The sequence below is a fragment of the Phycomyces blakesleeanus genome, assembly GCF_001638985.1.
Source record: "Phycomyces blakesleeanus NRRL 1555(-) unplaced genomic scaffold PHYBLscaffold_6, whole genome shotgun sequence".
Lineage (NCBI taxonomy): Eukaryota > Fungi > Mucoromycota > Mucoromycetes > Mucorales > Phycomycetaceae > Phycomyces > Phycomyces blakesleeanus.
Window position 1 is genome coordinate 2345649 of NW_017265139.1, and position 15964 is coordinate 2361612.

Genomic DNA, 15964 nt, shown 5'->3' on the forward strand with positions numbered 1-15964 from the left:
TTGGAAATAACGTATTTTGGCTCTCTTGCGGATGTAGGATTTTATTTAAGCCATTACAGGAAAGAATTTGCTGTCAATTCCAAAAGGTTAGCAGCTTTTTTAATCCTATTCTGATCTTACCAAATGTAAAGCACCTTAAGCCCAGTTTGGTGCCTTGAGACTGATATGTAAATAAAAACTATTGAATGAACATTTCATTTTGAACTGCTTATTAAGCTTCAAAATTGGATAAAGGGACAAATACACCATAGAGATCATCTACATTTTCTATTTGAACTTAAAGAAGGCTTTACCATAAAAAATTAATAACTGAATGTTTTTTTTTAAAAAATACAAAGTATTTTCTCCTCTGTTTTATTTCTTACGACGGTCTGAATCGTTAAAGGTCACAAAGATCAACACGCTTAATAGTTATCGAATTTAGTATTGATAAAATATAGACATATATTTTTCCAAAAAAAAAAACTGTATATATACTGTTAAAAGAGGAAGAGGTATACAGTGTATACCAACTACAAAAAAAAACAGCATTTTACGTGACCAACAAAAACTGCTTTTATAATGTTGAATAGTATGATGTAAAATATTTGAATTATAACAGGTCTTTAAATCTACATCAGCGGTATGGGCAATATAAAGTAATTTAAGTAAAGATAACAGATGAGTCTTTTGTACGTTGTACAGTCTGTTATTCAAAATTACTTGTGTGCTAACCAGAGCTTTCAATAGGTTTAGCGGGTTATGGAGAATATATTCTCTGGTTTCTCAAAAGTAGGAGTCCGGCGTAGTAATATCAAAACAAAACACGTTTAGATCATTTGCTGAAAAGAGCCAATTGATCAATATGTGTATACTCATAAATAGTGTAGTCCTTAAATAATAGATATTTTTCTTTAGATAAAAAAAAAAGATAAAATGTAGCACATATATATATTATAGCAAAGTTATAACTAGTATTTTACGATATGGCCTATAACCCAGTACTTCTTTGCGTACTTGCTTTTCTTTACTATTTTGATTTATAGAACTTCGATATAAAGCATTATGCATTTGGTGGACCAAGTATAAGAAGAATATAAGCACCTCAAAGAACTGTATATCTACTATATCTAGAATATTTGATAGAATAAAATTTAGAAGAATCTAAAATCCCATAAATCGTATTTGCTAAGTAAAACTAATGGGTTAAAACCTGACATATATTGTCTTAAAAATTTGCTCACGAGAAACTCAATTGTATTTATAAAAACCTAATTAGGATTGGCTTATAGAAAGCTGCTCGAGATAAACCAGCGTGTTCGCCTGGAGTTTTAAGTCCTGGGACTCTCTACATTGATATCTCTTGAGTATAAGCTTTACTAACAGCTTCATCATAGTATATCGAATATATATTTTCGTATATCTATACTATTTTCAAATGATCCGTTCAAAGTATTTGTGTCCTTTAAGATATTACTCTATCAACACCTTAAATATGCGAGTTTATGTTTATGATGTTTTATTTATACACGCTAATTTCTGTATTTCTGCAACCGTTGTTATAAATCAGCACAAGGCCACTTTGGGAACAGATCAACTTGTATTAAAAACGGTATAATAAACAAATCATTCTTTCCCAAGGCTCTGGGTCACTGTTATTATATTTCTATCTCTATACATCATTACAGTGATGATACTACCCTTTATAAAGTGATTATTTTTCTTTTTGTACAACATCTACCTTTTTTTTCTCGTATACAGGTGAATGAATTTAAGTTGTCCACTTAAAGTGTATCTTATAAATACTGCTACATGCTAGCTATATTGGCAGCGACCATCTAAATTATTTATTGTTTTGAAATACTCAAATGCTTTTATATATGCTATTCATTTATTTACGCTATAGACAAATGAGATATTGTGTTCTCTATTGGGTTTAATGGGTTTTAATATAAGGTCGACATATGGTTTCTGGAATCCTCGAAATCTTTGATTTGCTGATCATGTAATCTATGGTGTCGAGCACCTTTAGTAAGACGCCCTGCATAAGCACGAACTACAAATCCAAAATAGATCTAATGCATATTCATGTACAAGTAAGAAGAAAGTCAGATATAATAAGTACTTTATCGTACAACGAAGCCTTTGCTTTTAGCCGTTGAACTTATTACCTGAAGAAAACTGAATAGCACTACAAGGACTATGAAAAGATTAATTAAATGTCCAATACCAGTCCGACATTCATTCAGGCTTTCTGCATGTGCATTAAGAGTTCGTGGATACTGAACAGGCGAATAAAATGAACTTTCTGTAATATTTGCTGGCTGAAGCAGCTCCATTGGGTTTGAATAACTGATGATCCCTGATCTCAGACAAGTTCGGATAATTGTATCTCGGTGGGTCAGGATGAGGATAATCGAGACCATGCTCTTCAAAAATGAAAGCAAGCAAGTCACCCACACGACTTTACTCAGCCCTTCTACAAATCGTATATTTGAAATCTATCAAAAATAGTAAGACTATCATAAACGTTCTCAGAGCTTCGGGAATACTTACTAAACAAAGTCCAAAGACACCTATCAGACCACTTAGTACGGCAAAAAAGCTCAGTATTAGGTATATATCAAGCCACAGCCAGGCAGATTGAGCAGCATAAAGGGCAAAGGCTACACAAGAACGCAAGATTAGAATTAAGTTTATTGTTTTTTTTAAAAAAAAAATGTTTTGGAGGTCCGTCTATAGTCAAGCATTGAGAACCTTGTTCCCGCTTTCTTTTTGACTTTCATACCATTGACACGCGTGAAGCAAGCAATAATGTCAAACGAATATACGATCTAGGAGATACTACCCGTGTTAGCTCTTTATAAAGTGCCTTATAGCTTAGTGTGCTCATGACGATCGTTCCTTACAAAGAACCAGATTGAGATGATCAGTGTACCTGATCGTAATGGAATAAAACAGCAGCACTTTTCCATTCCTAATCCCATCCTTTGTAATGAGGTAGGTGGTAAAAAGAAATATAAAGAAATATAAAGAGGGAGAAGTAATAATCTGGCAAGGGACAAAGAAAAGAAAATTATAGGCCCAGAGACGAAAGGAGAAGAATCAAGGGCTCTGCAGGGTTGTTATCCTAGCACACTTGCAGCATATTTATAGACACAGTATATATGAACTCGCTCAGATTATAAGAGGACATACATATGGTGAGTATGTATATTGACTATATTTGGCTTTCAAAGAAGTATTTATTTCCTTGTCTATGGGGGATCCCTTGAATGTATTATAAAAGGTTCAGAGCCCCCTCGTTTTTCAGTGTGTTAGTGTTCGTCTTTTGGCCAAGATTATCTTGTTTGAAACTAATATTACAGACTTTAGTTAGAAGGGGCCTTATTTTCTCTCTCTTTCTTTCGCTTTCTCTTTCTCTTTCTCTTTCTCTTCCTCTTTCTCTTCCTCTTTCTCTTCCTCTTTCTCTTCCTCTCTCTTTATTATATCGAGCGAAAAGGGGGAGAAGGCACAAGTAGGTAATCAAATATCTCCAAGGTTAGAAAATAATATTATATATGCCTTTTTTTTTGGATCTTTTATTATTAAAATCATAGAAGTATATATGTATTTTCTATTCTCTATTTACTCTCCTTTAGGGAATTCTAGAAGTGAGCTAACCACCTACTAGAACTGGCTGCAACATCATGCGATGGCTATCTGTTGATGATCTAATTCAAGTCATTCTGTATCAAAGTGCCTTGATTTGTTCTACACTTGGTTCATCTAAAAAAATCATATAAGATTCATTACAGTCAACCTAGAGCCCCTTCCGATTTTTTTAAAATAAAAACTCAATTATATGTATATATTTAAAGGAGGTAAACCTCAATATATGACTTACAGAACATTTGGATCAGACTGATCAAGCCTATTTTTTTATGAATTCAAATATAATACAGGATTGCATAATCAGAGAAAAAAAATGCCTTCCCAAAATTATAGCATCTTTAGCACCCTGAAATATACATGTATCATATTCTTTAAAAGATATCTCTTGAACTGTTTACTGTAAAGATTTAGAATTTTATATTACAATAAAGTGTGGTATATGGTATAGAAAATAAAAACAGAGATCAGTATCTGGTGTTTCCACCACGAGCACCAATCACAGTCTTAATTCTGTCAAGCATACTTGCAACAAATTCCGGGTCCATTTGTTCTCACTCTTTAGGAATGCAGGTCTTAAGATTTTCCTTATTACTTATTTATCCTCTATTTTTGCCAATTTGGTTTCTATATTCTTCCGCACATCACCACTTATTTCTCATTATGAGTATTCAATTGGATTTAGATCAGGGCATTAGGAAAACCAGTAGTCAAATCGCTTTACTTTCCAACAACTCTTCTATCGTGTCTTATACGAGCTAATATATCAGTTGACGTTGTATTCTTGGAAATTGGGTATGATATTATGTTTCTTGTTTAATTTCTGATACCAGAAATTAAAGTCCTTGGGTAAACGGTCAACATAAACATTGTGAGAAACAGAGACTTTAAGAGTTCCAAGAGTTGCGAAAGTTTCATATTATTCAACCTATAAGCACCCTCACATCATTACTAGACCTTTTCCAGGCGTACGGATTATAGATAGGCTAAATTCAATGTCCTTTATCATAAAGTTGAACTCCCCTGACCATACCAACTTACCCTAGTCTTAGACTACCGTACTAGCTATGGACCTTCCACTGAGATATAAAACCCAAAACTATTTATGCGAAGATAGCTGATGGCTGTCTCTCTACAAACTTTTACGCCGGTATGTTCCAAACCATCTCGATGATATTCATACTTCTCAAATTGATTTTGCCTCACACTCAAACAGAAGGCAGCTTGACTACAAACGCTTAGTTTCTTTGGTATCTCTAACCTAGGCTTTGAGCCAGTCATTCTAGTTCCTTCCCATCTTTTGTTGATCTGTCTAATAATTGAATAAATGATGTCCGAGACGTTTTTGATCTCTCCTGGAAAATGCTGCCTTTTTAGAGAACAATAATTCTTTAGTATAAAGTTTTTGTCGACTCATGGTGAGGTACTTTTTTTTTCTTATTCTTACATTTATGATAATAGGTATTTATTAATGTGATATTGGTTTGAGATGTAAAGGAAGATAAGAAGCAATAAAAAAATCAACTCTAGTCAGTCTGTAAAGATTTTTTCGTATAAGTACATTCCACATATAATCCTTTTTTATTTTCTTTTGTTTTTGCTTTTAATATTAAAGCACTCTACTTTTTATGAGGAAGTATCACTTTATTACAGCCTAACCTTTGCAAAATGGAAGTCCGCGTCCTAGGTTTTTCTTTCATTCAAAGCCATATGTAGTTAAGACCCTACTAAACATATTATATGAAAATATATGTATATTTTATTATGCAAAGATATTAAATGTAGGGTGTCTATATGTATAATATGTGAACTATGGTTTTTTCCTAAAAGTATGTATATGTATATCAATCATCTACTGATGGGGCCGAATGATGATGAAGACTAGAATACGGATGGCGACTTTGGCGTGCGAGAGCCCACAAGTCTGGAACCATAAAGAAGTATCTTTCCATCGCCTCTCGGAACCGAATACGATACTGCTTTGGTGATACGATGGTTGGCTCTTTTCCACCTCCACCAAGAAACCCAGATTCTTTCACCCAGCTCTCAAGTTTCTTGTCCCATGTAAAGGTTCGTATGAAATCTTGGTTTTAAAAGAGACAAATTATTATTTGAATTACTGGCATTGTTATTATGCCTTCAGTATAATGTACCTACCCACTATTCCTACTACAAGTTCTTGGCGCTCTTCATCAATACCAACTAAAAGTGAGTAGTCCATTACATTACGACCTGACAAAAACAAGGTGTCGTTGTGGAGTGAACTTCGAAGAATTTCTTTGGAATATGCGCGAATAAAAAGGGGTGATTGATATATCACTAAACAAAAAATGAGGAACAATATAGAGGTATTATATATATATTATTGGCTTAAAAGACTTACATTCAACCAGATTTTCATCCAACAACACTTCATCTTGTTTTCCTGTAGACTGTACATGGCGATTACGCATTGAACCTTTCAAGTCAAAGATCTACCCATTACACCAAAACATTAGCACTGTTTGCTCAATGCAAGGTCATGTAACTGAGCTAATGCTTGCCTTTTTTACGTTGCGTTGATAGAACAGATTTTCCATAACAAGAAGATCCATGCGCATTGATTTACCAGTCGCAGAATTTTTGTATCCAATACTGTAAAACCCAAAGATCTTTGCTAATACTGTAGGTAGCTATTTACATCGAGCAATGACAATCTCTTTAGCTTAGTACCATATAGTATCCGGAAAAAAAACAAGTTACCTCACTAAATGATGCTTCTGCCATATACTGAAAATACGCAGGCGCAAACAACAAAAATGCGTCTAGTTCGTACCGCGACATCTGTTTCATAAGTAAGCGGTCATCTGTGAAGCAAAAAAAAAGAGTTTATAATGTAGAATATAACATTGTCATATATATATATATATATATATATAGTTTTCTATATTTACCCTTGGTTTTCAAGAAAGCTGAACCAGATTTACCACCAGAAGAGTCCCATTTGAGGCAACTAGCCAAAGACAAAATAAAGCTTTCGTCGCATCCGCAATTTCTTCGCAAAGCATCAAATTGCTCAGAAAAGAATATTTTACAGAAGAATTTGGAAGTTCCGTCTGAAAAGTCTAAATAGATAATTAAATAAAGTATTATCATTTAAAACTGCGTAATATTAACTAGGAGCTCGGACTCTTACTGTAACGCATGTGTGTTCCAGATTCTCGCAAAAGTGTTTCTTGGATATCTATATGAGATGGATTTGAAGAAGTTGTTGTTCCACTATCATGCGGGTAGTCATGTAACGGGTAGTTTGTAGGCACTGCCAATGGAACCAGTGGCATGCTATCTGATCCATCATAAACACCAACATCGTTCATTTCTTGCATCTTTGTTAAGTAGTCATCACAACTTAGAGTGTATGCTATAATTGTGCTCGGCTCATCTTCCCGAACTACGACAAATGAATCTGGAAATATATGCTCTGTTGGTTGTCTAGGCCGATGAAATATATTATCGTTAATAACATGATCTTTTGGAGTAAATACTTACAATGGGGGTTCAAGAGGTAGAAGACTAGCAACACCACCATCGGTCAAGAAACTAGTAATTGTTTTCATAAACAAATTTTTTTCAGGAGGAGAGTGGCGATATTCTTCGAGATTCTCTATGTTTCGTGTTAGAGATGTGCCAGATGACATTTCTGCCTTTTCTTCTTGTAGTCGCTCTGATGTTGATACGCTTGTAGTCAATGTTCCAGTTGAGGGTGGATTAAGTAAATCTATGGCTGAAGGTAATGTATACACTGAATCAGATCTATCAAAATCGTCCTCAGTAGGTTCTGTAACATTGTTATTGCTAGCATTATTAGATACAGATGAGGAATTTTCTGTCGCTGTCAGTGTCGCACCATGGCCTAGTGCTGCTCCATCTGGTGAATCGATTACACTACTCATGTAAGGTGCCAAGGGAGAAAAGTAATCTACTGGAGCATCTCGCATTATTGTATTCCCAAATCCATCATATTCGCGGCGCTCGCTACAATCCTCGTCCATCGGGTCATCGCCTACCAAAAATTCGTCCTCCATATTCTCTTTCACGAGATCATTTGCACGGGTGTATACTTGAATATAAGTTTTCTTGCGAGGCAAACGTGAACGGAAATTACGATCTCGTGGAGATGCCGCTCGACGGATATCGTTTGGCTGCACTGATGTCATATGAGAAAGCTTGGGAGCCTGAAAGTCTGGCATAGGTCGATATTGTACTCCCATTAAGGACTTTGAATCAGTAGCTGGGGGAGCATCATGAACACCGTGTCGTTTATACACTGATGTATTATTAACTCTCTTAGCTTTCTTAACTGTTGGTTTTTTGTTTATCTGCTTGACACGTTGATGGGGTGGCATATATGGCTCATAAAGAGGAGATGCAGTTCTTTGAGCGGTGAGGTGGGGGACTGGAATACGTGATGGTGGAAACGGTGCAGCGGAATGAACATGTCTCTTGGACAGTATATAGTTTCCAGAAAACAAAGAAATCTCATTATTTAATGATACGCTATCCTTTTTGAACTTGGAATGTAATTCTCGCATCAATTCCATTGAAAGTTGGCGTCGGATTTCAGGTCGCAATAAAGATTTCCTGGAGTTTGTGAGTTGGGATGTTGGTTCCTCTTTTTTTGAAATTTCCTCGGATGATGGACTACTGTTATTTGTTTCTATATTCGTGGGAGAGCCTGCAATACTAGGAAGTATCAATGGCCGGTAGTCCCAATCAAAAGACGCTTTTCCAGCTTTTCGAGCTCCTTGACCAATTCCAGGTTCTTCTTCTTCTTCTAATCCAATCCCTAACAATGGAAGATCTGTTACTTCAGTTGCTCGCTTAGTACGCTCATCGTCCATGTGTGTAATGGCTGCTTCGGACATATCTGTGGGGAACATTTTTCGCAGATGGCCGGTAGTTATCTTCCGCAACTCTCTCTCAGGCTGCAAATAATAACGCACCAGTTCTGCGTACTCTAGATCCCACTGATTGATCTGTTGGTATAATATACGTCGCACCCAATTCATTGTAAGTGTATCACTTGCTTCGGTTGTAGCATACACGTTTTGCAATATTTGGAGTACTTGCTTTTTTTCTCCAACGCATATGTGCGACATTTCTTGTAATTCAGTTTTGCATGCCTCCAAATTTCGGGGATCAACTAAATCGAATGGGAATGCCTTATTTCGCTCAGCGATGGATTGATAAAATTTGTTAATCTTTCCACGCAGAGTCTTTAGTTCAGCCTCTTTAAGGTCAATCTGAACTTGACTAAGCATAAATAGTTTCATTGGCGGGACAGTAACTTCCAACAAATCAATGGGATTATATTGAAACTGAATAGCTAAATCTTTAGATCCAAAATATCGCACATGGTGACGAGCCATGTCATGTGGGCAAATGTCAGCTCGACAGAAGACACCAGTTTGATACAAAAATAGTTCAAGAAACTTTCCGAAAGAGTAGTTCCACGTATTATCAGACATTGGGACCACAGGTGTTGGTCTTTCACAAAGCTTACAATAACTCCACATGAGTACTGTCTCGGCCATACCAGGAAGTGGACATGGAAATGGCTCAATCATTACATTTATGCGGGCCTCGCCATGAGCATAGGACCTGAAGTGCTGAGAGGTAGGATGATCGCACATGAATGATGCGCAAGGATTTTTAGCATCCATAAATAGATCCGAAAGATACATGCCAAGCGAAACGTCGGATGGATAGCGATAATATTCAAATATGCGTATTTCTGGTTCCTGACATGGCACTGTTGTAATTGTACACACATTCGAATAAAGCACTACAATATTCTGATGGTAAAACGGACTAATGTAGTCCGGGTTTTCGCCTATATACGCATCCCACGCCCTGGAAAGCTGATTATGCTTGGCAACCAAATGTTCTAGCTCTGCGTTTACCACAGTTTTTGCATGCTCTGTAGGCTTTTCGTTTGTCGTTTGTCGTTCGAGAGGATTTCTGGTGGGCGATGCGTTGCTCTGGCGTCTTGATGTCATTGCTACAGAAAGACGATCCTCGGTTTCCTTCAAGCGTAGGAGTAGATATGGTGGAGGGAACGTGACAAACGGGGAGGCTGATAGAATTGTATTTCGATAAACATCGAGTAGCTCATCCAGGGACTCTACATGCTCCTCGTCTTCTTCTTTATTATCTTGAGTAGCTAATTCCTCGTCACTCATCATGTTTAAAGCAGGAATTGCTTTTATAGATTTGGGACGTGATTGTATAGTTTGATCAACCCCCTTATTCTTAGCAAAAAAATCTCGCAGCACAGATGTCTCCAGTTTAAGGTTGTTGATCACAAACACCATAAAGTCAATTAGTCGCTTGATGACACCCAGAGTCTTATCAGTTGCTCCTCGCAATACAATAGTACCACCAAGCTCAGGGTCGCAGTTATCAAATATAAGATATGTCTTTCGCCGGTTTGGAATCCATTCGTGCATCATTGTCCGTATTTCAAACGACCCACAGTTTCCAAAAGAAAGTCCTGTCTGGAGTTTGTCAACTGATGGTACAACACTAGCTTGCGTACATCTTGCCACTGCCTCGATAACACTATGCTTTACGTTGTGAATTACTGGAATCCCTGCTTCGAGCAGAAACTCGAGTGCAATACGAGAAACTGTTGACTTTACTAAAAGTAAGGAAGGTTTGAGAGCAACAATACGCCCAACTAGTTTGCTTAGGTGTTCTCTTTCTTGAGTAATTACTGGTAAAATAGATAATAGTTGATTTTCCATTTCGACTCGAGAATAATCCAGCGAAAACAACAATATCAATATTTTTGGATGAGATATTGGTCGTACCATACGCTTGTGAGCGACATTCTTTGAACAGACTACACCTTTTACATAGAAGCTATCACTAGGTATTCCACCTGGAATTTTCTTAATTTTAACGTAGTGACGAACATCCATATCATCTCCAGCACGCACATCAGGACGCACATTGTCGGCGACTTTAAGCAATAAAGACATTATTGTGTCTTCCCAGATACTCTTAGTCTTTTCGGATAGATCGTCAAGGCTATTTTCTTCCATAAGTTTTTTGAGCAAATTTCGCGCGTGGGATAGTGCGCCATAACTGAGTTCAACGTTTGGTGGAGCCGATGTGCGTTTGTGACGTATTTGCGTTCGTTTTGGAGAAGAGGTATCATCGGTCAGCAGAAAAGGGTTAGGCGACCATACTTCGGCTTGATGAGCATCGGTTTTGGGCAGGTTTGTGGTATTTATGTGAATATTTCTCAATCTTGAGTTGCGACGTTGGTGATTCATACTCTGACGCCTTAAAGGACTATGAGGCAACATGCCTCGTAATTCTTCCGTTCGTTTATCTCGTAACCGGCCATCCCCAACTTCATCGTCACTGTCACCCGAGACTCGTACGATTACATCTCCACTGCTGTGCGCCCTTAAAGGCACTCTCGGGGTAAAATGGGCTGATCTACCCCATAGATCATAACCCTGACAATCTTGGTCGTGCGGCGACAGGTTGTCGATAGCACCACATGCACTTAACTCACTCTCGGCCATTACTGTGCCACCTCCACGGTCCAAGTGTTGCAACATGGGCGATCCTATTATAGGCTCGAGGGGTGCGGATGCAGACGTGTTAGATCTTGGGCGAGATTTCAGCAAGGATGTTCCGGCATCCAGTAAACGTTTCAACCCTCCATCACCAATAGTCTCCGCCTCCGTGAATGATTGGCGTGGGGTTGATAAAGTTATCAGAGGACTCAACGAAGCCTTGGGATCTACAGGTGACTCCCGCGATGGAATCTCGAGTGCTACTGTGGTAGCATCTGCATTTCCATAAAGACTCTGTGGTTGTTTGAGAGCATTTGTAGGTATCTGCATTTGAGGGGCTTCGACTGGAGGTTTTTGTGATGGTATAACAGGTGTGTAAGTCTCGGTGATACACGGCAATGCAGAACTAGACATATATGCCTGGGTTTCCCCTTGTTGATCCTCAGAATAACAGAAGTTACATTGCCGTACTTGACCCTTTTGCTTATACATTTTCCCTGGTACTACATGCGATGCGCATTTTGCACAAAAAATCTGGCCTAGTCGAGATAAACAAGGCTTGAATTAATACATGATAGACCACCAGACAAACAATGAAATTTAAAAAAAAAATCGTGAAACATAATCGATCTATTTTAAGACTCACCACAAGTACGACAGTGGTGTCTGCGACGAAGAAGAGTAAATGGTTTACGGCACTTGTAACACTCTTTGCATTGCTCGTCTGGCATCCAGAACTCCTTGTCGCTTTTCTGTCCCCTGAGTCGGGCTAAGATACGTCCAAGCGAGTTGGAAGTGGAGACCGAAAATGTCGTTATGATCGACTGCGTGTCACTATCCACAGAGCGGGATTTGCTGAGAGGAGATCCGAGATAGTCATCGCCAAACGTAATAGTTGTGGAACGGTCATCTTGTGGCAATCGAGAAGATGCGGTGTTTATTGAGTCTTGTCTGCTTATATAGTTGGCTGTTCCAGGGGTTGAAAAGTTTACTACCACTGAATCTTTAGATGAGGCTGGTGGCGTAGGGGATGTCACGTAAATATGACGCTGTAGGCTTGATCGAGAGGAAGTTACTGTAGTTGAAGCAAGCCTGTTAGTAGTAGCTGCTGTCCAAAGCTCAGGATCGGTTTTATTAAGGCGGGTTGACGCTAAAGAAATTGTCGAACTGCTACTGTGAAGATCACTAGCAGAAGCTTGCTCAGAATATAGTGAATGTGCTTGAGTGTACGATACTGGCTGCCCTGCAACCGCTGTCTTTACTTTCCCCAATAACTTTGACAGCACTCCCTCATTGTCTTTGTCTGTTGTTGGAACGTCGAAATTAAAGCTTGTGAGCGATGTCTGGCAGGAATCGTTTTCCATGTCAATGGGCTGAACAAGAATGACGCATGACCAACTTATCCAAAAATCATTCCCTTGACCATGGCCACGTTTCCCATCTTCAACCTCACTAAAACCGGTCACACCAAAGAACCAACCCGCATAATGCAGTTATAAACCTCCCGTTTTAGGAGAAGATCCAAGAACCATGAAAGGATCTTTACTTAAATAGTGTGCTTTTTCTTTGTAATATTTTTTTGGTACTTGTTTTATACTTTCTATTAACAAGCTACCAAACTTAATGTTATAAGAAAAACGTAAAACAATCAATGCAACATTTGTGCTGTGTTTCAACACCTCTTTGTTCTTCATTAAAACTCCTCTTAATCAATGTGACGTCGAATGAGAGACACATCTCACGCCAAAGCCTGCTACCATGATTTCGCCCTCTTTTACCATACATATCCTCCAAAGGTAAAAAAGAGCTGCCGTTAAAGAAGGATCGTAAAAGAGTATGGATGGATGGATGGATGGTTTGGTTGGTTGATTGATTGATTGATTAAACATATGGATGGATGTGGCTGATCTAATATTCATAACTTAACCAACCAGTCCATTCTGCAAATTTATTATCAAATGATAAAGATTATACTTGACAATGATCCTTCATTAAACCAATCAGCAGCCCTATTATTGTCATTTCAATAGACTGACCCTATTATGTTTTTCTTTCTTTATTTCTTATTTTCAGGGTTTAGTTAGTCATGGGTGGTAAGTGTGATCAACAATTACCGATTTCTTCCCGAACACAATCTAATTTATACAACGAATATAGCCTACAAGTATATCGAGGAGCTCTACAAGAAGAAGCAGTCGGATGTCTTCCGTTTCTTGCTCCGTGTCAGATGCTGGGAGTTCAGACAAATGAACGTCATCCATCGTGCATCCCGTCCTTCCCGCCCCGACAAGGCTCGTCGTCTCGGTTACAAGGCCAAGCAGGGCTTTGTTATCTACCGTATCCGCGTCCGTCGTGGTGGTCGTAAGAGACCCGTCCACAAGGGTGCCACCTTCGGTAAGCCCGTCAACGAGGGTGTTAACCAGCTCAAGTACCAGCGTTCCCTCCGCTCCACCGCTGAGGAGCGTGTTGGTCGCAAGTGCGCCAACCTCCGTGTCTTGAACTCTTACTGGATCAACCAGGATGCCACCTACAAGTACTTTGAGGTCATCCTTGTCGACCCCTCCCACAAGGCCATCCGTCGTGATCCCCGTATCAACTGGATCGTCAACGCCGTTCACAAGCGTCGTGAGGCTCGTGGTCTCACTGCCATCGGCAAGAAGAGTCGCGGTAAGGGCAAGGGCCACCGCTTCACCAAGACCAAGGGTTCCGGTCGCACTGCCAACTGGAAGAGACGCAACACTCTTTCCCTCACCCGTTACCGTTAAAGGTCTCGGCATTAGCGCCAACCTTAATGTTATATTTTCGTTTGTTTTCTCACTCGATATTTTCTGTACTGAATACACGACATTGGTGAACTCAAACTATTGGTTATTATTATTTTGGTTTATTGGAACTTTGTGGATTTGTTAAATTTTGTCAAAGGTTTATTAAGGTTTTTTTGGGAGTTAATTTTTATAAGCATATTAGCCTTGAATGAGTGCTTTGATACCATTGCAGAGTATAGTATCTAGAGAAAAGAATTGAAGAAGATTAATTTTGGTAATCAAAATACTTGAATATCGAGCTGTACATACCGAGTTTTGTAGGAATAGCGGTAGTGACTGGGGTAGGAGGGGGTGAGAGTGTGGCAGGGCAATCAGTGCGCAACTTGTTTTCAGTAATAGCACCTTCAAAAGTGCCTGCCCAGGCATCACGTTTAGTGAGGAAATTAGGCAAATTAAAAATCTACTCATTTTAAATTAAGCTTTTATTAGAATATTGCTTTTGACATTGGAATGGATTGAATCATTACCTTTTTAATAGTAGCAGGAATTGATGAATGCTCGTATTCGGAATCAGGATATGGACCATCAGCCTTACCAATAACGCCACCCTTTTCGACCCAAGGCGAGATTAATAGAGTAGGAACGCGAACACCCTATAATTATAAACAATTAGTGACAATTTTAACTTCTGTATTGTGATACAAACAAGTCTGTTGAAGTTAAAATCGGTGACATTGACACCATCGGGATTAGGGGCTACAATTAGATATTAAATGAGTAACAGCATTAATAATCATAATATGACATCCTACCTTTGAGAGGAGTAGGGACGTGATCATGGTATCCACCGTGCTAACATAATCATGTCAATAAACAAAACGTAACAAAATGATGTGACCCTGCTAATAATATATATACCTCATCATAAGTAACGATAAAGAGAGTCTCATTCCACTGAGGAGAAGCACGGAGGGTCTCGTAAACATCTTTAAGAAGACGTTCTCCTTGGGCTACATCAGCTGGGGGGTGGTTATCATCTTCCACGATGCAGTTGGCAATTCCAAAGTAAGCAGGGTCAAGGAAAGACACTGGAGGTAAGTTTCCGGAAGCAGCATCGGATTTGAAGGTTGACCAATTCTTGAAACGGTTCAACTTGGCTCTCAATTTGGTGAAAACTATGAGAGATGGTACTTCTTCGTAATAATTTTTCCACTCAATGCCAGCATCTATTAAGACCAATAAATACATTTGTTAAAACATAATTCAACCGATAAACAAAAGAAAAACAAACACCTACCATCTAAATTATTGTAAATGGTCTTTTGCGAATATCCTTTAATATAATGAGTTCCATCAGTGTTAGCTTCGCCATTAGAAGTTCCTGAATGAACGTACAGGCGATTTGGCATGGTAGATCCAGGGAAGGATGAGAAATAGCGGTTCATGATAGTGTAGTTAGATGCCAATTCGTAAGTAATTGGGATTTTGGATGGCTCAAACCCATCCATAATCTGATGGATAGCTGTAGCGTTATCCTTAATCTGCTCAAATGTCTTGACGAAGTTCTGTACAAATCCACCCATTGTGGCTTCCTTCATACTTGCATCCGATGCCAAGGTTGGATCACCACTGATCTGGTAGGTAACATCCTGGTAACCATGGGCAGGATCCAATGGGTCTTTGAGAAGGCCATTACGGGTAGCATATATTTTTTGGCTCGAAGGGTCGGATGGGTCAACATAGTTAAACTCTGCCCCAGTTAAACCATCGATATCTTTGTTGTATTTAAACCACCCCATCATTCGATCAAAGCTACGATTCTCCAACACCAACAACACAACATTCTTGATCTTTTCAGATGCGCCATTTTCTAAATATATATATATATATATATTATATTGAAAAAAATGTAAATAAAAAATAAAGTAATTATTATGACGGCTTGCTTAGACGGTACCTGCTTGGTCCTTAACAACAAGAGGGATCGCATTATCGTCT

The 15964-nt window shown here is 38.6% G+C and overlaps 6 protein-coding genes across 6 annotated transcripts; 1 reads left to right on the plus strand and 5 right to left on the minus strand.

Moving 5' to 3' along the window:
• Window positions 1-1925: 1925 nt before the first annotated feature.
• Window positions 1926-2966, minus strand: PHYBLDRAFT_143433 (hypothetical protein; the record flags this gene model as incomplete). Its single annotated transcript, XM_018430982.1, has 5 exons — window positions 1926-2054; window positions 2151-2408; window positions 2536-2645; window positions 2768-2813; window positions 2889-2966. The coding sequence occupies 5 exons, from the start codon at window positions 2964-2966 to the stop codon at window positions 1926-1928; spliced, it is 621 nt and encodes a 206-aa protein (XP_018294504.1).
• A 1430-nt stretch (window positions 2967-4396) lies between these two features.
• On the minus strand, window positions 4397-4911 carry PHYBLDRAFT_59998 (hypothetical protein; the record flags this gene model as incomplete). Its single annotated transcript, XM_018440588.1, has 2 exons — window positions 4397-4515; window positions 4704-4911. 2 exons carry the CDS (start codon window positions 4909-4911, stop codon window positions 4397-4399), a joined length of 327 nt encoding a protein of 108 aa, XP_018294505.1.
• Window positions 4912-5606: 695 nt separating this feature from the next.
• Window positions 5607-10790, minus strand: PHYBLDRAFT_96004 (hypothetical protein; the record flags this gene model as incomplete). The annotated part of the gene is made up of 9 exons (XM_018443942.1): window positions 5607-5713; window positions 5788-5949; window positions 6014-6104; window positions 6159-6302; window positions 6373-6476; window positions 6564-6734; window positions 6806-6928; window positions 6974-7101; window positions 7159-10790. Coding segments are annotated over 9 exons (4662 nt in total), but the record flags the coding sequence as incomplete, so codon positions are not given.
• A 1046-nt stretch (window positions 10791-11836) lies between these two features.
• On the minus strand, window positions 11837-12565 carry PHYBLDRAFT_60000 (hypothetical protein; the record flags this gene model as incomplete). The annotated part of the gene is made up of 1 exon (XM_018440589.1): window positions 11837-12565. One exon carries the CDS (start codon window positions 12563-12565, stop codon window positions 11837-11839), a length of 729 nt encoding a protein of 242 aa, XP_018294507.1.
• Window positions 12566-12981: 416 nt separating this feature from the next.
• Window positions 12982-14077, plus strand: PHYBLDRAFT_132488 (hypothetical protein). The gene is made up of 3 exons (XM_018429500.1): window positions 12982-12997; window positions 13275-13294; window positions 13359-14077. Exons 2-3 carry the CDS (start codon window positions 13288-13290, stop codon window positions 13964-13966), a joined length of 615 nt encoding a protein of 204 aa, XP_018294508.1. The 5' UTR covers window positions 12982-12997; window positions 13275-13287; the 3' UTR covers window positions 13967-14077.
• Window positions 14078-14309: 232 nt separating this feature from the next.
• Window positions 14310-15816, minus strand: PHYBLDRAFT_88243 (hypothetical protein; the record flags this gene model as incomplete). The annotated part of the gene is made up of 6 exons (XM_018443690.1): window positions 14310-14426; window positions 14494-14619; window positions 14673-14722; window positions 14779-14818; window positions 14885-15192; window positions 15264-15816. Coding segments are annotated over 6 exons (1194 nt in total), but the record flags the coding sequence as incomplete, so codon positions are not given.
• Window positions 15817-15964: the final 148 nt, after the last annotated feature.